Source organism: Crinia signifera, chromosome 1 (assembly GCF_055691185.1).
Source record: "Crinia signifera chromosome 1, ASM5569118v1, whole genome shotgun sequence".
Taxonomy (NCBI): domain Eukaryota; kingdom Metazoa; phylum Chordata; class Amphibia; order Anura; family Myobatrachidae; genus Crinia; species Crinia signifera.
The window spans coordinates 382,193,680-382,210,255 of NC_139217.1; the positions used below are offsets into that span (position 1 = coordinate 382,193,680).

The 16,576-nt window shown below is 41.8% G+C and overlaps 1 protein-coding gene across 1 annotated transcript in view; it reads left to right on the forward strand.

The window, feature by feature from the left end:
* The window catches only part of SRRM4 (serine/arginine repetitive matrix 4), a 134,753-nt gene that overhangs the window by 76,195 nt on the left and 41,982 nt on the right, over positions 1-16,576 (forward strand). Inside the window, exons 3-6 of the mRNA XM_083151483.1 lie at positions 1,397-1,489; positions 7,765-7,836; positions 9,293-9,319; positions 12,678-12,728. Coding sequence (XP_083007609.1) covers positions 1,397-1,489; positions 7,765-7,836; positions 9,293-9,319; positions 12,678-12,728 — 243 coding nt within the window. The remainder of the gene's footprint in view (positions 1-1,396; positions 1,490-7,764; positions 7,837-9,292; positions 9,320-12,677; positions 12,729-16,576) is intronic.

Sequence of the window (16,576 nt, forward strand, 5' to 3'; positions counted from 1 at the left end):
GATCAGGGAGCACAACACTAACAGGCTGATGCAGCCATAATGCATGTTAGTTTTAAAGATGTATATGTGTTTTCACACTGCACATCACCAAAGCATAGCGCATACACATACATATAAATGCTAAACTAAAGTGCGAGATGATCCATCAGCTCCTGTGAAACTCTGCTACTGTCGGGCATCTTTTTATGCTGAAAATGCATCTTAGTCATACAGTACTTGCCTATACTCCCGGAATGGCTGGGAGGCTCCCGAAAATCCAGTCTCCATGTCTTCTTAGTACCCCTTTGCTACTGACACATAGGTTTGATATGCAGGCACTTCCTATTCACATTTTCAACTCTAGTACCAATATGGTATTAAACATAACAGTTCACGTACACACTGGGTGATATAATGAGCAGTATCACTTATTTTGGCACTATCCTTTAAAAAAATCAGATATTGGGCGGTATTCAATGTGAATACCGGCGACGTGCAGTGAATCCTGTTTAGGATTCGCTGCACATTCGCCATGGGTTGCCGCGTTCCGGAGCCTCGCCGGCTCCGGTATTCAACGAGTCAGGGGTTCGCTGCCCCTGACCGGCGAATATGAGCTCCTGCGGCGAACGCCGCAGGGAGCCTGAGGACGGTGGCAGGCAGGGAGATGGAAGTCTCTCTGCCTGCCCCAGAGCGTATGTGGGGGGGAGGTGGGCTCCCCGGGTGCCAGGCAGCACAGGCTGCCCCCCGGCGGTGCCAGCAGGGGACCAAGTATATTCACTACACCCGATCATGCATATGTCACGATCGGGTACAGTGAATATATGAATATCTAATGAGCGGCTCGGCTCCGGCGCCCCCTGCTGGCTGCTGTGTAAAAATAATATATATATATATTTTTTAAAAATTAAATATATATTCATGTGCTGTAAGCACATGAATAAAAATAGCATGCCCCTCCTCAGAATAAAATTCCTGATTTTTTGACACCAAATGTAAAAAACAAAACACTTTATTTTAAAAGTTCACATTCCACTTCTCCATAAAAAGATAGCGATTGCTACTCGGTGAATCATGGTGAAAAAAACCTTCAAATGTATTCGCCATCTGGTCATTGAATAGGGTGATTCACCGTTTTAGTCAAAAATTCGCCAAACAGCACAAATTCGCCATAAAAACATGGCGAATCAGGCTCATTGAATACCGCCCATTGTGTATGGGGATTGAGAGACATGCTTCAAATTCCACACCTAAACATTGGCAACAGACACCTGGAAATGGCTACTTAGCCTTGTACTAAGTTTAGAGCATGATTGACAGAGACGATATCATGACTGAAACTGTAATGTACATATTTTATTACACGTACACATATAACAGCTGCAGTTATACTAACCAAACTTCTCCTGCTCTCATGTAGCGATGGCTTCTCAGAAGCTGGGCCGCTCAGCCATTCACCACCCCCCAAAGGAAAGAAGAAGAAGAAAAAATCATTGCACAAAAAGAGAAAAAGGTTGGTCTCAAGATTTTATGGCTACCTCATATTCTATTTAAATGGGTCTGGTCTGGCAAACTTGCAAAAGGTTGACATGAAAATGGTCGACACATGAAAAGGTTGACACGAGTTGTTTAGGTTTTTAGGGTGACAAATTTGAGCTTCTAGCACATGGACCCCCAATAAGTGTACTGCGTCCTCTCACATTGCTCATTCCAAATCGTAGTCCACGTGGATGGAAGTACAGATGTACAGATGCAGCGCCTGTCATTCAATCCCGTCTCACGCGCACTGGCGTCCCACTCTCTCGGCGACTGGACAGTGGGTGACAGGCAAGGTTAGGGGGGGGGTTGGGGAGGCAATGAGGACCGGCGGGGGAGGCGGCGGGGAGCTCCGTCTCCACGGGGCGCGTGTGCATCTCGTGCCCCCTGGCTGGGGCTGGCGATGGTTTCGCCAGCCGCTGCAATGATGGACCCGGCTCCCTCTGTATGAAAAAGTAATAAAAATGAAATAAATTCAGGAAAAAAATAATGTCTACAATATGTGGTGCCGACCATTGTCATGTCTACATTTTGACCACGTCGACCAATAGTGGTCAACCTGTTGACTGTCAACCTTAGTATTGTCGAACTAAGGACCGGATACCATTTCAATGATGATATTTTTATGGCTTTGTGATGTTTCTGAGACAAGTAATCCCGCTGTGTAAATAGACCGGCCTGATTTATGTGCAGTCATGGCTATTCAAATGCACTTGCTTATCAGACATTCCCTATATTCATTTTATTGAGGCTCATGCAGGAAAGTGCAGCGCATGCTGTGAAAGGTTAGATTTACATACATTTGTATATTTCATACAGTGAGAAAACATTAATAAAAAAAGCATTTCCTTTTCTTCTGAATATATATTAAACCCCTCCAAATCTTTTCTCCGTTGTTATGCTTTGCAGTTGTACAATGGGCCTGATTCAGACCTGCTCACTAGGCTGTGTGTTTTCGCAGCCTAGCGAGCAGGTTAACGCAACCCCCCGCGCCACGTGAATCCCTGTGTGGCCGCACGCGAAGAGATGTGAGGGCGTACACAACTGTTTGCATCAGGCTGCACAGAGGAGAAATCACTACCATCGAATGATTTGTCCTACTGTGCCTGGGGCTCGCAGCCACCGCGTGACCCAGGAGTCACTTAGCGGCTGCAGGGATAGACATGAATTCGGTGGGCAGATGATTTGAGCCCACCAGGAATTTGCGTCAATCCGTGCAGTCGCCGAATCACTCCTGGGTCAGCAGTGGTTGAAAGTAGGCAGGGGAACTCCTGTGTTTGCTGGGGCCAGTTCAGAATTTCTATGGGCGTGCCCACTGTCGTGCCCACTGTCTTTGTGGACACGCCCATGAAATGCTGGGGGTACACCCAGGACAGCCGCACATGCGTAGACCCAAAACATCAGTGGATGGGCCAACTTACTGTATAAAGAGCCCTTGATATATATGAAGCTTAGGAAATCTGTAGAGGTGGAACCCTAATATATGGTATGCTATAATAGCTGGGTGCTCTCTGTGGGCAGAATCCACCATATTTTGAGTACTTTAAGGTGGGTCAAGCGTGGATGATCTATTGCACAAGACTAGGAGTTGGGTATTAATGATTTAAGCTAAGTTGGGCCCCCTTTTCATCTTATTTATTGAATACAATTGTATATATTTAAATTTTAGGGGTGTGCTACCACAGACAAAGGGAGTAGAGGCTTTAGTAAGGAGAAAAAGAAAAGTTTGTCATATGGTGGTGCACCATTTATAAACAAGAGACCTGAAATGTACCTTTTAATATTTATACGTTTAAAATCTGCGAAATATGACGAACAACATATAACATAAACACAAGTGAGAACAAGTGTGGATTTAAAAAGCTTGTGCGGGTTCTACAATCAGCTACCTGTCTTATAATATGGGTTGGACACGACTCAAATAATCCCTCTTGGTGATAGTGTCAAGTCTGGGGGAGAGACGTGTCTTAATTGGATATTTGGTGTGGACTGTATTCAGAGTCCTGCAGATCACAAATTACTCCTTTATTGTGCCTCAGTCCGTGAGATTATATGAGTAATAGTATCTGGTTATTCAAGTATATAACCGTTCATTACAGTGTGGGGATACTCATAAGTATATATGGGGTAGATTACTGCAGGACCTCATACGACACATGTAGCATGTATTATACAGATAAGTTACAAAGTGGCCATGTGCCTAACTGATGTAACTATAATATTAGGCATACATGTGGGCATAATGAGAGATACAACGTCGCTTACTCTGTGCCACCGCTGCCGCTTATCACAGACTCTCCCTGTTCAGGGACGAGCTCTTGTGATGCAGGCTAGCGTGCACCAGCCGTTACACCCAGTGCCGCTGGTGTTAAACACAGCGGTTAACTCGGGTTGTAGGCGGTATAGCTACTAAATACATTAGAGTCCTGAAAAGGACTAGAAATACAGTCACACACAGTTTAGGTAATGCTGAGAGAACGTCCGCACGGCTAGGTCAGCCGGCGTACGCTTTGCAGGTCTTCTTCAGGTCTCAGAGTGTCCAGTGAAAATAACACTGGATAGGATCTCTGGACGTTGTCACTGTACACTCCCACTGACAAGTCTTAATATTACCATGCATGCCCTGCCACACTCCTGCTACTAAGGAATGTTAAAACTGGCAGTGCATGCTGGCATGTGTAGTGTCTCAACAGCTGGATAACCACAGGTGTGCCAGGTCTGATCTGGTTGCTCCACTGTTTTCAATGATTGTAGGTATATATATATATATATATATATATATATATATATATATATATAAAGAGAGAGAGAGAGAGAGAGAGAGAGAGAGAGAGAGAGAGAGAAGGGCAGAAAGAAGGTGCATCATGGTGTAGTATTTTAAGATATGAAATTTATTTAAAAAACAATCCACGGTGCAGGTAAACAAGAACTCATACCGAATAAAAATACTCTGTGGACTGGGTACCACAAGGCATAGGTTTAAAACCAAAGGCATATGCTGCTCACACTGTATCAGGCACTTGGTTGTACTCGAATGCCGCGGGGCTGGATTGCAGAAAAGCGTGGAGAGACAACACGTCCTGGATACCGGTGTCAGAAGGAGAAGGAGCGTCGTAGGCCACGCACTGACGCGTTTCGTAACTGCGGACTTCGTCAGAGGGCGTTGCTACTACGTACGCTCAAGGAGTTTATGTAGGGCTATCCCCGTCAATCAATGAGCGGGTCAGCATACGGCATTGGCAGCCGCTTAGTGAGGGCGGACTAAAGTGCACCACGTCACGAGGTGACATGATGCTGCCGCCTCCGTCAGACCAAGACGGATCGGCCAATGTGATGAGCCGCTGCTTACAAGACAGCGGCACAAGCCAATAGAAGGCGTCAGCTGTACCCGTCCTTGGGACGAGCCGGTAACACTAAGCTGATGTTAGCCATCCAATTACACGTCGTTAGCCATCCAATTGTACGGCGTAAAGCAGCCATCACCGTCCGTCAGACGGCGGATCAATATATAATAAGGGTTGTTTATTTGTAAAAGCGGGGCAGGTTAGTGATATCTATCAGATGCCACATGTCGGTAATTTAAGCCTCCGTATATCCATATTGTACCACCAGTACACGTACTTTGTGTGAGCGGCATATCCCTCAGGAATATACAAAATATATATATATATATATAAACAAAAACATATAAAACCAAACATTTGCGACATGAAATCTTACACAGAACATAATACCTAACACAGCATAATATCGAACAGGCCATCTACACTGACTCACCGATAGTTGCCTAGTATAGATTTATCAATATATGATGAATTACAATAAATGCCCGGTAACCCACAAAAAAATGACAATAATATTGTGACAAACACCGCCACATTGCTGCAGGTATTTGGTACATCTAGCCTGCAAAGATCATCAAATTTAACCTAAAACACCATCATGTCAAGGATGCAGCGGGTCATGGGTATATAATGAATTTTCCATGCAATTCATATTATTCCAAACAAGTCATTCTATAGTCCAAATGCTTATTCAAAAATGATAACAATTGTCAGAATAATGCAGGTATGAGATGATTTCACGATTTATCATAACTGTACATATAGACACAAGTGTACCTAATATCACTAACAAAGTCAGAACCCCGTTTCTATAGCTGACCCAATAGGTATGTGTAGCGGCTCTTTCCAAACAACTTGATGTTCTAGTTTGTACAAGGAAAAGAAAAGGTCATTAAAGGCCCCTAGTTGATAAACGGTGTTATCTCATAACCTTCGTTCAACCCACTGGGTACTAGTGTATCCAATCTCAGTATCCAGGTGGTCTCCCGTTTTAGAAGGAACTTTTCGTGGTCACCACCTCTTTTACTATGTTGTACCAACTCAATCCCTTTACAAGTTAGCGTTTTAGGATCACAGTTATGACATTCTTTGAAATGTCGGGACACGCTGTGGTTAGTGACCCCATGTTTGATGTTCCGGAGGTGCTCCAGGATTCTCACCTTGAAGCACCTCTTAGTCTTACCGACATATTTTAGGCCACACCCACACGTCAGGAGATAAATGACTGAAGTAGAATTGCAATTAATGAAGTTGTTGACTTTAATATCTGTCCCTTCGATGATAGGGCCTTTTTTCATATGGGGACAGATTTTGCATCGATTACAGGGATAACTACCCATAATATTTAAAAATGTCTCAGAGGGATGATTTATATTTTCAAGTTGACTTTTTGAAATCATGGCTTTAAGAGTCTTGGCTCGACGAAAAACCATTTTAGGGGCCTCAGGGATATGTCCAGCTAGAACAGGGTCTAGTTTGAGGACACCCCAATGTTTCTTAAAAATATATTTCAATTCTTTTTCATGTGAATTGTACTGAGTTATAAACATAATATCATCACCAACGATGGAATCAGGTGATGACGCCTGAACAGTACTTTTAGGTTGAAAGAGTTTACTCCTATCCAACATGCGTGCCCTTTGGAGGGCTCCTTGTATTACACTATGTGGATAGCCTTTCTCGTCGAACCTATTCACATATATTGCCGCTTGTTCCTCAAAACGTGTCATGCTCGAACAGTTCCTCCTTAATCGCAAAAATTGCGAATAGGGGATGTTATCCTTCCAAGCACCCAAATGGCAACTTGAGTATTCGAGGTAGCTGTTCGCGTCGACACGTTTGAAGAACGTTGAGGTCTGAATGGTTTTCTCAGCAGGAAAATTTCCTACATCAAGGACAATGTCAAGAAATTCAATCCTTGTTCGATGAAATGATGATGTGAACTTCAGGTTGTATACATTAATATTTAGACAATCCACAAACTCATCGAAAGAGGCTTTATCACCCTCCCATATGATGATAATATCATCAATGTATCTCTTTAGGAAGATGATGTTAGTTCTTAACTCATCCTTTATAGTGGTGGTCTCCCACTCAGCCATGTAGAGGTTGGCAAGGCTAGGGGCACAAATTGTGCCCATAGCCGTGCCACACGTCTGCAAGAACCAATCCCCTAGGAATTCAGAATAGTTGAACTGGAGTACGAATCTTAAACAGTCACAAATAAATGTCCGTCTACATACAGATATATCTGGATCAAGACATAAACGATTGGCTACTGCCTGTATTCCCTTTTCGTGCGGGATGCTCGTATAAAGAGCCTGTACATCTATAGTGGCAAGGGCAAAACTCTCCTTCCACTCGATGTTTGCAAGCATCTCTAATAAATGTGATGAATCGCGTACATAAGTCTCGACCAAAGGTACATATTTTTTGATGTATGTGTCCACATACTCAGATACGCGTGAGGTTAGTGACCCCACTCCGGCCACTATAGGGCAACCCGGAGGGGGCACAATCCCCTTGTGTATCTTAGGCAGGTGGTTAAAAGTTGCCAGAGTCGGGGTGTTGTTAAACAGATATTTATATTCATTTAGACATAGTAATTTGTCCGTGAGGCCCCTATATAGCATTTGCTTTCTTTGAAGTCAGAGATAGGACACAAGGGAAGGGAGACTCGCTGGTCTACTGCCCTGGAACAACACTTTCCTAAAGGAGAGTCGATATTGATTCCATTTTTCAGGCTCCCTGTGTAACGAATACTCTGCTATTTTAACTCTGTAATGTACATTGTACATTTCTAATCTATCTTTAAAGAGAAAAAGTGCTATAGTTAGAATTTCACAGAACTACAACTGATGCTGAATGTTGTATAAGTCACAATTGTGTCATATATCTTTTTCTCCAGGTCTCGGTCTTATAGTCCTTCCCCTGTAAAAAAGAAAAAAAAGAAGAGTTCCAAGAAGCGGAAGAGAAACAGGTATGGCGGCATGCTATCACAAGTAACATGTGCCATTATACAGAATAAGCTGAGTCCAGTGCTTGGAATATTTTCTACTCTTCACCCATATTGTTTATATACTGTCTCATCTCTCATCCGCTCATATGACCTTTTCCATTTTGGTGACATTTATATCCAGGTTTTAGGCAGGACAGCACAAGGAGCTTTTGCCCTGGGGTTGCAGCATCCAAGAGTCCCAAATGAAGCATGCTTGTAAAATAGGTTCCATACTTTTAGATCTGTATTTAATACTTTAATACAAATTTAACGAATAAGACTGATTATTGTCTTTATTTTATTTTACAGTATCATTTTTATCAGATTTTACCTTTGACCAAACTAAATATTGAGAGAATCAACCAGCAGCGACATCTACTCTTAAGCTGCATTGTTCACCGAAGACTGCAGAGGGCGTCCGCTAGCACATATAAACATGCATGTAAAGGTGTATGTAAGATATATGTTAGCTGCCTTACCAGGGATCAGCAGCCGCCACCGCAACTCAGGACACAGGCTTACAGCACTCGGCCTGTCTATAGCCAATAAGCCCACCCTCCAACGCCCATTGACTGTTATCACAGGGCAGACTTATTGATGATGGACAGGCTGAGCATTGTAAGCATGTGGCCCGTTCTGTGGCAGCTGATCCCAGGTATGGCAACCGGCACATATCTTACATATAACTTTACATGTATGCTGATACTGTATGTGCTGGCCGTGTCCTCTTTTCAATCTTTGGTCAACGCAGTAGCACAAGATCCCGGGATCAAAATCTATTTGGTTTATATACCAAGATGAGAGTACTGTTGAAAATTAGATGTTGCTATGGGCAACCAATCAGAATCTACTTATTTATTTAGCACATTCTAGAAGATAATAGATATAATCTGATTCGTTGCCCATAGCAACATCCCATCTTCCCATCTTCATTAGATTACCCTATACCACTTTATACTTATATTGTTTTCTTCACCCTTAATTCATTAATTTTCTTAATTATATCACCACTCATTCTGTTTTCTCACCAACCTAATTTAGTGCAATAACATTATTGCTGCAAAATCCTTCAACCAGTACCACAAGGGGATTTCTTGGATCCCTGTGCATTGGTTGGGAAAGCTAGGAGGACTCAGCATAATTGCTGATGACAGATAGAGTGATTACAAATGAAGGACTGGTTGACTAGAGCTACATTGGGGTTTCTTAATGTAACATTACAGAAACTATTAGAACAACAGTTACATGACTGAGATCATCTGTATTACTTTCAGGAGAGTTGGGTATTTAATATACTAGTCATGAGCCAATCAGATTATCAAAACCTTCAGTTAGCCACCAAATATAATGTATTTCTAAGAAGTAGCAAAGTGCTGGAAAAGATACTCATGTATTTGTGATACAGATCATAAATCCAGTTTGTTTCTTATTGTTGTAGATCTTCTTCCAAGAAAAGAAGACACAAGTAAGTGATTTTCTGCTCTTCACTAGATAAATATGTTCAATTTCTTGTTGTGTGTTATCATTTGCAGTCATTTAAACATAATGTTATCTATTTGACTGTAATGGGGGTAATTTACCACTAAAAGAACCATCCTTAATGAGCACTAATATCCTTATCCTTCTGGTGTCATGTGACAACTATGATGAGCTCTGCTAATTGTCCACTATATATAATAATGTCAGTTGTGGTGTTAAGCATTGCTACAGTAATCAATAACCGTGTCAAATCTACACATCCCGAGAGCACTTAATACACCAGGCACCCAGATAGTCTCCAATAAACCAATGTGGGACTACTACTGCATTTCCATATGTAAACTAATTTGAGGGCCAGATGTATCAAGCTCCAAAAGTGACAAAGTGGAGAGTGATAAATAACCAATCAGCTCCTACCTGTCATTTTTCAAACCCAGCCTGTAGCACAGCAGTTAGGAGCTGATTGGCTGGCTGTTTAGCACTTTTCATTTTATCCCTTTTTGAAGCTTGAGGCCAGATGTGCTAAGCTGAAAAGTGATAAAATGGAGAGTGATAAACCACCAGCCTATCAGCTCCTAACTGCTGTAAAAAAATGACAGGTAGGAGCTTATTGGTTAGTGGATTATCACTCTTCATTTTATCACTTTTCCAAGTACATACTGTACAATTAACTTGTTTTTAAATTGTTTAATTTCTACCATAATAAAGTGTATACCATATAAATATCTTCCAAGTGAGTCTGTTATTTAACTAAAACTTGTGTAAATAAACCTACACATTTATAGCGATATCATACTGTATATGTGATGGAACACAATGGATTTTTAAAGTGGCTGCATAAGTCCTTACTGATGGGTCTATTTACTAATGGAAGATAAGTCCGTTAATAGAAAAATGATGGCTTTTCTCTGCATACTGGATGGTTACACCCTGCTGAGTGAAATTATAAGGCGGTGTTTGCTGTGAAAGCTTATCCATTGAAAGCATGGGAAAGCCCTTTTTTAAAATGATTGTGGCAGTGCTTGTAATAGAGTAATCCTCTTATTACGGAGATGGCAATATCAGGGGAAGCCATAGGAAAAGTGTTTTTTATATATATATTTAAAGAAATCATTTTTTATTTATAAAATAACATACTGTGTAGGTTTATTCATTTTTTTTTTTTTACAACTTGACTGCAGTCTCCTGCGAATGTGTGCACCAGCATAAGCATTACAAAAATAAAAAATACAATGTATGCAGTTTAACATACAGAATAGGGTGATATCTAATTAGCCCCGTTAACTTTTATCCTAAAAAAAAATAGGTGATAACGCGATCTATGGCTGATGGTCATCCAACCCTATACCCTATACATTAAAGAGCTATTTCTGGCAATATTGTCAATGATGGCTTTACCCATGCATAAGACAGTTTATTAAGACGGTACTTTGTATTGCTGCAATGCCTGCTCTGCTATCTTAGATAATAAGCCATGATAAACTAAATGATAAGTCTGGATATTGCTGTATATTGAAAACAATTCAGTATATATGTGTTGTAGTCATGGAGCTGACCATAGTAAAACATTGAAAATAAAAAAGTAAAATATGGACCAGTTTGCAGATATCTAGAAAAAGTAGACTTTTTACCTGGCTGCACTTAGAGGAGTGTACACACTGGACTGAGGTCCGTGTGTAATGGAGATGTAGTTAAGCCATCAGAGAGACAGCTATCTACATAAAGCCAGCAGCCCTGGGAGCCATGGACAAATACACTGTGCAAGCGGCGTCTAGTCATTTTATTGCCTGCACAGTCTATTTGACCGGGCGATAGCGTCGACGCAGGGCCACGCATCGTTATTGCACGCAAGTCAAAATCACCTGGAAGAATTGCCCCGTGTGTACAAGGCTTAACAATGGGTTTTATTTACTAAGTCTTGGAGAGAGAAAAAGTGGATTGTGATAAAGTACCAACCAACCAGCTTATTTCATTTTTCAAACATGAGGCAGGGTGTAATGCAGTATGAGATCACCAGACATGAAGACTCGCCGCCACTTGCGGCGAGTCTTAACCCCTGCTGCGGACGAGCGTCCGCGGCAGGGAGCTGGCAGGGAGCCAGGGGACGGTGGCAGCCAGGGAGATTAAAGTCTCCCTGGCTGCCCCAGAACATATGTGGAGGGGAGGAGGGCTCCCCGGGACCCAGGCTGCACAAGCTGCCCCCCCCCCTATAGCCAGCAGGGGACCGTGTATTCACTGCACCTGATCGTGCATATGTAATGATTGGATGCAGTGAATATATGAATATCTAATGAGTGGCTAGAGAGCTCCGGCCCCCTGCTGGCTGCTCTGTGTAAAAAAAAAATTATATATATATATTTTTTTTAATTAAATGTATATTCATGTGCTATAAGCACATGAATAAAAATAACATGCCCCTTCACAGAAAAAAAATCCTGATTTTTGACACCAAAATTAAAAAAAAAAAACCTTTTAGTTTAAAAGTTCACATTCCAGTTCTCCATGAAAAGATGGAGAATTCCTACTCGGAGAGACACAGCGAAAATCACTTAAAAAGACGGCGAAAATATCACATTGAATAGGGTGGTTCACTTTTGGAGAGCAAAATGCTCCTTCCAACGCGAAAATAGCACAAACTCGCCATAAAACAAGGCAAATTTTTCTCATTGAATACTGGCCAAAGTCTGTGAGGTGAAAGGTAGGAGCTGATTGGCTGGCTGTTTATCACTTTCCATTTTATCACTTTTGAAGCTTAGAGCATCTGTGCCTCAGTTTGCTAAAAGATGTGACCACATACAAAGCTGTTGAGATTAATCCAGAACCTGTATCTCAGACCATGTTGCTTCCGCAAATATGCAATTACTATTGTTCTTTACCTGGACCCAGTTTGTACTCAGGTCCACTTGCAGTAAGCATGAGCTCCTGGAACCTATAGTGTTGGAGGTCATGTTGATGGGGAAAGTATTTGCCCTATGATTTTATCATGCAGTGCGTTATCCAGTGCTGGCTTAACTGAAGCTTAGGGGTATATTTACTAAAGCTTCTAAAAATGAAAAGAGGTGATGTTGCCCATAGCAACCTATCAGATTCTGTCTATCATTTTCTAGGATTCAAATGAGAAATGATATACATAATCTGTCTATAGCAACCAAATCTGATTGGTTGCTATAGGCAACATCACATCTTATTATTTTTAGAAGGTTTCGTATATTTCCTTCAGTACATTTACTTTACTTTAGATTTTCTTAGTCTTGACTCTGTGTATCACTTGGTAAATGTAACATAGATTTTGTAAATAGATACAGAATTCAGTTTCACAGTTAATTGAATGCTCCTTTTTTTAGTTCCTCCACTCCAAAGAGTAAAAGGAAGCAAGACAGGAAGCACAGAAAGCAGTGAGTATCTACTTCCCTTCTAATGTTGTCCCACAAAGTGTAGACTCAAATGGGTTTATTATTTACTAAGATTGGAGTTCCATTGATGAGGGATATTGCTATGGACAACCAATCATAATCTACCACTTATTTATTTAGCACATTTTAGAAGATATCTGAATCTAATTGGTTGGCTGTAGCAACATCCAATCTTCAATAGAACCCCTATCTTAATAAATATACCCCAAACGTTTGCTTACTGTTGCTTTAAAGTGCAACAGATATGTTGTTTCCATTTCCTCTGAAAACACTCTTGGTCAGGCACACCAGTGGGCAAATACATAAATGTTAAATTACATTTAAAAAACAAAAAACAAATGAAAACTTCATGACAGATACAGAGATGTTGTCAAGTCTAGTTTATTTGATAAGCTTCATCACGCAGTGCATCATGTAACTATAGGGCAAAGTAAAAACTTTCAGCTCAGAATTAACTTTGATCTTGTTTCATGGGGTCTCATATTGGTGTATATTATTGAGCTGTTTACTGTCTCGTACAGTACTGTATATTGGTGAAAATGGTTTGCAGTGTGAATGGGTCAACCCAGGTCGTCATTCCCGGGCTTTGAACCTGCTTTATTTACGAGTCAAAGACCCAGGTTCTGTCTTGTTTGTCTGTCTGTTTGTCTATGTGTTTGTTGAGTGTTAAGTACAGCATATGTAATAGAATGTTATTGCTTGATTATGTGACATAGAATTATTGCTATTACTTACTCCAACACGGCACTATATCAGTTTTGCAACTTCATGGACAAAAATGGAGATGAATTGAATCAACATTGTCACGTTTTCTATGTCTCTGTGATTGAATAATACTCTAATAAAAAAGAGATTATTAAAAAAAAAAAAGACCCAGGTTCACCCATTCACACTGCAAAAGGACTCATGTTGAAAGGAAAATTATGGGGTAGAACTGCTTGGTACTTGTTTCCTAGCACGGCCACAACGATCATGATCGTGGGCATCGTGAGTAAAAATCGGGGGCATTTAACATTGTTTCCTATGGGAAATCGGGGGCATCGCGGGTAAATTGAGGCATTTAACATTGTTCCCTATGGAAAATCGCGGGCATCGCGTCGGTACCATCGCACCCGATTTTTTAGTGCATGCGATGGTACCGACGCGATGCCCGCGATTTCCCATAGGGAACAATGTTAAATGCCTCAATTTACCCGCGATGCCCCCGATTTCCCATAGGAAACAATGTTAAATGGCTCAATTTACCCAAATCATCATAGGGAACAATGGTAAATGGGCCAGAAACCCTCCAAAACACCCCTAAACAGTGAAATGTCCCCCCAGAAGTAGTTTACGCCACCCCACGATCAACGCGAAACCGTAGCGTGGCGAGCGCAGCGAGCCCGCGACGGGCGTCGGTATGCGTCCTCCGACCTTTTCATACCCCCACTATCCACGTCGGCGTGGAGTTGAGAATAGAATAGTGTGGCGAGCGCAGCGAGCCACCGAGCCCGAAGCGTGGCGAGCGCAGCGAGCCCCGCGTGGGGACGCGGATACCTTCACAGGTAAACGCGTCCCTTCGCGGGCTTCACAGGTATCCGCATCCCCTCGCGGGGCTCGCTGCGCTCGCCACGCTTCGGGCGCGGTGGCTCGCTGCGCTCGCCACACTATTCTATTCTCAACTCCACGCCGACGTGGATCGGGGGCATCGCGTCGGTCGCGTCGTACACCACTAAAAATTACACCCGATGCTCGCGATTGTGGCCTTGCTAGGAATTAAGTACCAACTGCTTTAGCCGGTAACTTGCTGTGCAGTGAGAACAGGGGTCTGTGTTGCTGCTAGTTTTATTACCTGGCATTTAGATGCCAGGTAGAAGCCATGTTTTTTAGACTGCCAGTCTGAACACACTATTAATCACCTATTGAAGAAACAAATAACCTTATGGATGTATCTCGGTCACCCATTAGTCAGTTGGTAGCAACATTTACAAAATTTATGGTAGTACTCCAATTAATGAATCATTGAAAGCACTGGAGTAGATGTAATAAGTATTGGAGAGTGATAAAGTCAAGAGAAATAAAGTAACAGCCTGAAAAATGGAGATGATTGTTTGGTACTTTTTTACTTTATCACTCTCTTATCACTCTCTTAAGCTTTATACATCTGCCTATACTGTATATCAGGGTTGTCTACCCACCCGGAATCGCCGGGAGGGTCCCTTAAATTGGCCTGCACTCCTCCTATTGGCAGGGATTGGTGGGAACAAATGACACGTTTGCGTCATTGTAGCCCCACCCCCAGCTGTGCAATGCAGGCAATACCGGCATTGCTCGGCAGGGGGTGTGGCCACGAGGAGGCATTTGCCCTGACCATGCCCCAAAATATGTCACATATTGCCCCCTTCCCCACCCTGTCAGCGGCCCCGCCCTCTACCTCAAAGAACTGGTTGCCCTCTCCCAGAGAGGGCAGCAAAAATGTGGGCAACCCTGCTGTATATGTAAATTATTTTATATTATGATTAGCTCTTCGGGGTCAATCCAATTACTGTAGGTACTATTTTGGTCCTGCATGCCATTCTAACAGCGATCTCACACTGTGAATTACATTTGCAATTCAGATCCAGACTCACATTGATTGTTTTATGTGCGCTCCCCGCTTAACAGGTAAAAATGTATGGAAAAGCTTTATTTTAAGGGGTAATATCAGGACACTGTGCACAAACTCTGTTACACCCTCCCAATGAATAATCATGCACTTGGAGGGTTTTACATAGAATGCTTTGGCCAATATAGACATGTCAGTTTTCAGATGAATTCTTCAGCACGGCTCTTATTAACAATGTGCTCCCTCATCTGTACATGAACAGACGACTGAGTGTGTTGTTAACATTGTGCTCGTTCGTCTGTGCATGTGCATCGTTCCTTGTTGGAGATGTACACACTGGGTGATATATTGAACAAAGGAACAAAATGAGAGATATCTTTCATTATATCACCCAATGTGTATGCACCTTAAGGCTAAGTATATTGCTATGCTGGGTACACACCAAAACGATTTTGGCACAATCCCATCAATCTGGATCCAATTCAGACTGATTGGATGCAGATTGGGTCAAAATCGTTTGGTTGGATCCAAATTGGATCCAAATCCGATCCTACCTGCTGCAGGCAGGATCTGTAAAAGATCCATTCATCTGAATACAGAGGGGATCGTATGCAAATTGTATGCAAAGCGTATGCAAATCTGATTGTATGATTTGCATATGATTTGCATCCAATCCAAATCGTTTTGGTGTGTACCCACCATTAATGTTTAAGTTTTCTGCTTTTTTCCTTTATCCTGATATGCCCTATCATATATATAAAGTTGTTAGCTGTGACTTAGCCACATGTACCTCATCTCACACATGCTCAGGAAAGAGTCATATTGAGCACCCCCTCACCACTTAACCCTGTAGTTGTCTTAAAACCCTGCCCCATTCCCCCCGTATACATTAGAACAGCTATAATTTCACTGCTGTTTGTTACAGACAAAATAAATTGTATAGGTTGAATGTCATTTCCCAACTAAATTGATTTTTCTCTTTAATTTAAAAAGTTTTTTAACTTGGTAAAGTATCATTCCTACAAAGTGTTTTCCAGAATAAATGAATAAAAGTTCCCTCCAATAGAAATATGCTAACTTGCAGATTACATCGCTTTGCCAAGCATAGCATTTGAAATGGAAATATGATATGTGTCATATACAAATGTGTTTCTTTTTGTTTTCAAGATAACTGTTTGAAATATAGAAAAATAACATTATCATCACCAATACCAGCAAGTAGTAATATTCTCATTGTTTCTGGCTA